This window comes from Parus major, chromosome 22 (assembly GCF_001522545.3).
Source record: "Parus major isolate Abel chromosome 22, Parus_major1.1, whole genome shotgun sequence".
NCBI classification, from domain to species: Eukaryota; Metazoa; Chordata; class Aves; order Passeriformes; family Paridae; genus Parus; species Parus major.
Window position 1 is genome coordinate 270,784 of NC_031790.1, and position 2,656 is coordinate 273,439.

The 2,656-nt window shown below is 64.1% G+C and overlaps 1 protein-coding gene across 1 annotated transcript in view; it reads left to right on the plus strand.

Moving 5' to 3' along the window:
* Positions 1-322: 322 nt before the first annotated feature.
* The window catches only part of USP39 (ubiquitin specific peptidase 39), a gene marked incomplete at its 5' end in the record, with an annotated part of 4,277 nt that continues 1,943 nt past the window's right edge, over positions 323-2,656 (plus strand). The window contains 7 exons of the mRNA XM_033519421.1: positions 323-411; positions 481-575; positions 808-944; positions 1,232-1,384; positions 1,831-2,056; positions 2,192-2,269; positions 2,342-2,409. Coding sequence (XP_033375312.1) covers positions 323-411; positions 481-575; positions 808-944; positions 1,232-1,384; positions 1,831-2,056; positions 2,192-2,269; positions 2,342-2,409 — 846 coding nt within the window. The remainder of the gene's footprint in view (positions 412-480; positions 576-807; positions 945-1,231; positions 1,385-1,830; positions 2,057-2,191; positions 2,270-2,341; positions 2,410-2,656) is intronic.

The following is a 2,656-nucleotide window of genomic DNA, read 5'->3' on the forward strand; positions in this document are numbered from 1 at the left end:
GGGCTGTCCCGGGGTGATGTCCCGGGTGTCCCGGGTGTCCGGGGCTGTCCCGGGGTGATGTCCCGGGGTGTCCCGGGCTGTCCCGGGGTGATGTCCTGGGTGTCCCGGGGTGATGTCCCGGGCTGTCCCGGGGCGTGGGATAACCGGGAGGAGAGGGATGGGGAATGGGGTGTTTGGGGTGATTCCGGGCCCGGGGGTCACCAGGACTGATCCTGGGTGTCCCCAGCTCAGCTCTGGGCAGAGTTTGGGGACACTGGAGGGAGCTGGGGCTGGAGGGGGCATCACCCTCGTGCTTTTGGGGTCCTTGTGCCCCCCTTGTTAAGACTCTCCCGCCCCCACAGTGCGCTACGGGCGCTTCGACCCCGAGGACCAGCGCAGCCGGCACTGCCCCTACCTGGACACCATCAACAAGTGAGTTACGGGAGTGTTTTGGGGGTCCCCCGGCTCCCCCACAGCCCTGTGACTCTGCCCTCCCCCCAGGAGTGTCCTGGACTTCGATTTCGAGAAGCTCTGCTCCATCTCCCTGTCCCACATCAACGTCTACGCCTGCCTCGTCTGCGGGAAGTATTTCCAGGGTGAGGCTTCCCCCAGGGCTGCCGTGGGGCACTCGGGACAGGGGTACATGGAGGAGGCCTGGGAGGGACACCCTGGGGACACCGAGGGACGGGGTGGAGCTCGGGGACCCTCTGTGTGTGTGTGTGTGCACAGGAGGATCCTTCCTGTGCCCCTCCCTGTCCCCACGGCTGCACAGGGACTCTGTGCCCGTCCCTGGTGCTCTGTGTCCCCCTGACGGCGCTGTCCCCGCAGGCCGTGGCCTCAAGTCCCACGCCTACATCCACAGCGTGCAGCTGAGCCACCACGTGTTCCTCAACCTGCACACGCTCAAGTTCTACTGCCTGCCCGACAACTACGAGATCATCGACTCCTCGCTCGAGGACATCACGGTGCGGGGCGCCTCTGGGGGTCCCCAGCCCTGAGAGGGGGGTTTGGGTTGGGGTCCCCAGCCCTGAGGGCTTTGGGTTGGGGTCCCCAGCTCTGATGGGGGGGTTTGGGTTGGGGTCCCCAGCTCTGAGGGGTTTGGGTTGGGGTCCCCAGCTCTGAGGGGTTTGGGTTGGGGTNGGGGTTTGGGTTGGGGTCCCCAGCTCTGAGGGGTTTGGGTTGGGGTTCCCAGCCCTGAGAGTGGGGTTTGGGTTGGGGTCCCCAGCCCTGAGGGGTCTCTCTCCCCCCACAGTACGTTCTCAAGCCCACCTTCACGGCCCAGCACATCGCCCACCTGGACAAACAGGCCAAGCTGTCCAGGGCCTACGATGGCACCACGTACCTGCCTGGCATCGTGGGGCTCAACAACATCAAGGCCAACGACTACGCCAACGCTGTGCTCCAGGTGACAGCAGGGTTAAAGGCTTCATTTTGGGGTGAAACTCTCCCAAAATCCTGCTGTGGGGGTCTCGGGGATGGCTCCCGTCTCTTGTCCCACAACACGTGCTCCTTGGGGGTGCTGCCTTCATTTTGGGCTGAATCTCCTCTGAAATCCTTCTGAAGTCCCACTCTGGGGGTCCTGAGGGTGTAATCCCACCTTCTCTTCTACAGGCATTACACCTGGGGGATGCAGGTGGCCTTTTAGGGTGAAAGCCCCCCCATAACCCAGCCCAACCCCCCTCTATGGGGCTGGCAGGGATCAGCCCCATCTCTGGATCCTTTCCAGCTCAGACTGTTCTGAGATTTCCCACAGGCTTCACTCCCATGGCAGCGCAGGGTTTGTGCCCCCAAACCCTCCCAGCTCACCCCTCCGGGGGTCCCGGGGCTGAACCCCCCCTGCTCTGTCCTCAGGCCCTGTCTAACGTGCCGCCCCTGCGGAATTACTTCCTGGAGGAGGAGAACTACCGGCGCATCCAGCGCCCGCCTGGGGACATCATGTTCCTGCTGGTGCAGCGCTTTGGGGAGCTCATGAGGAAGCTGTGGAACCCCCGCAATTTCAAGGCACACGTGTCCCCCCACGAGATGCTCCAGGCCGTGGTGCTCTGCAGCAAGAAGAACTTCCAGATCACCAAGCAGGGTGGGCTCCGGGGGGACAGGGCTGGACGGGATTTGGGGGCGCAGGGCTGGGTTTGGGAGGCTGCACTGGCTCTGGGGGCTCTGGATTTGGGGGGCAGAGCAGGATCCAGGCTCAGCTCCAGCTCTGCTGTTCCAGGGGATGGGGTGGAGTTCCTGTCCTGGTTCCTGAACGCGCTGCACGCGGCTCTGGGCGGCACCAAGAGGAAGAAGAAGAGTGAGTGGGGGGAGGTTTTGGGGGGCTCTTGGGGGCTGCTGACCCCTTGCTGAGCCCCTGCTGTCCCCCCAGCCATCGTCACCGACGTGTTCCAGGGCTCCATGCGCATCTTCACCAAGAAGCTGCCACACCCTGACCTGGTGGGACTGGGGGGAATGGGGGGTCCTGAGAGGCACTGGGGGATGTTGGGGTCCAGGGAGGGGTGTCAGGGTGTGCAGGGTGGTGATGAGTGTTGGGATGCAGCGTGGGGTGCCAGTGGGATCCTGTGGGGAGAGCTGGGGAACTGGGGGAGTTGGGGTGCAATGGGAATGGCAGGGTAAAATAAAAAAGGGGTGTCACGGTGCAGTGGGGGAGCGTTGGGGTCAGATGGGGGATGGTGGGGTCCAG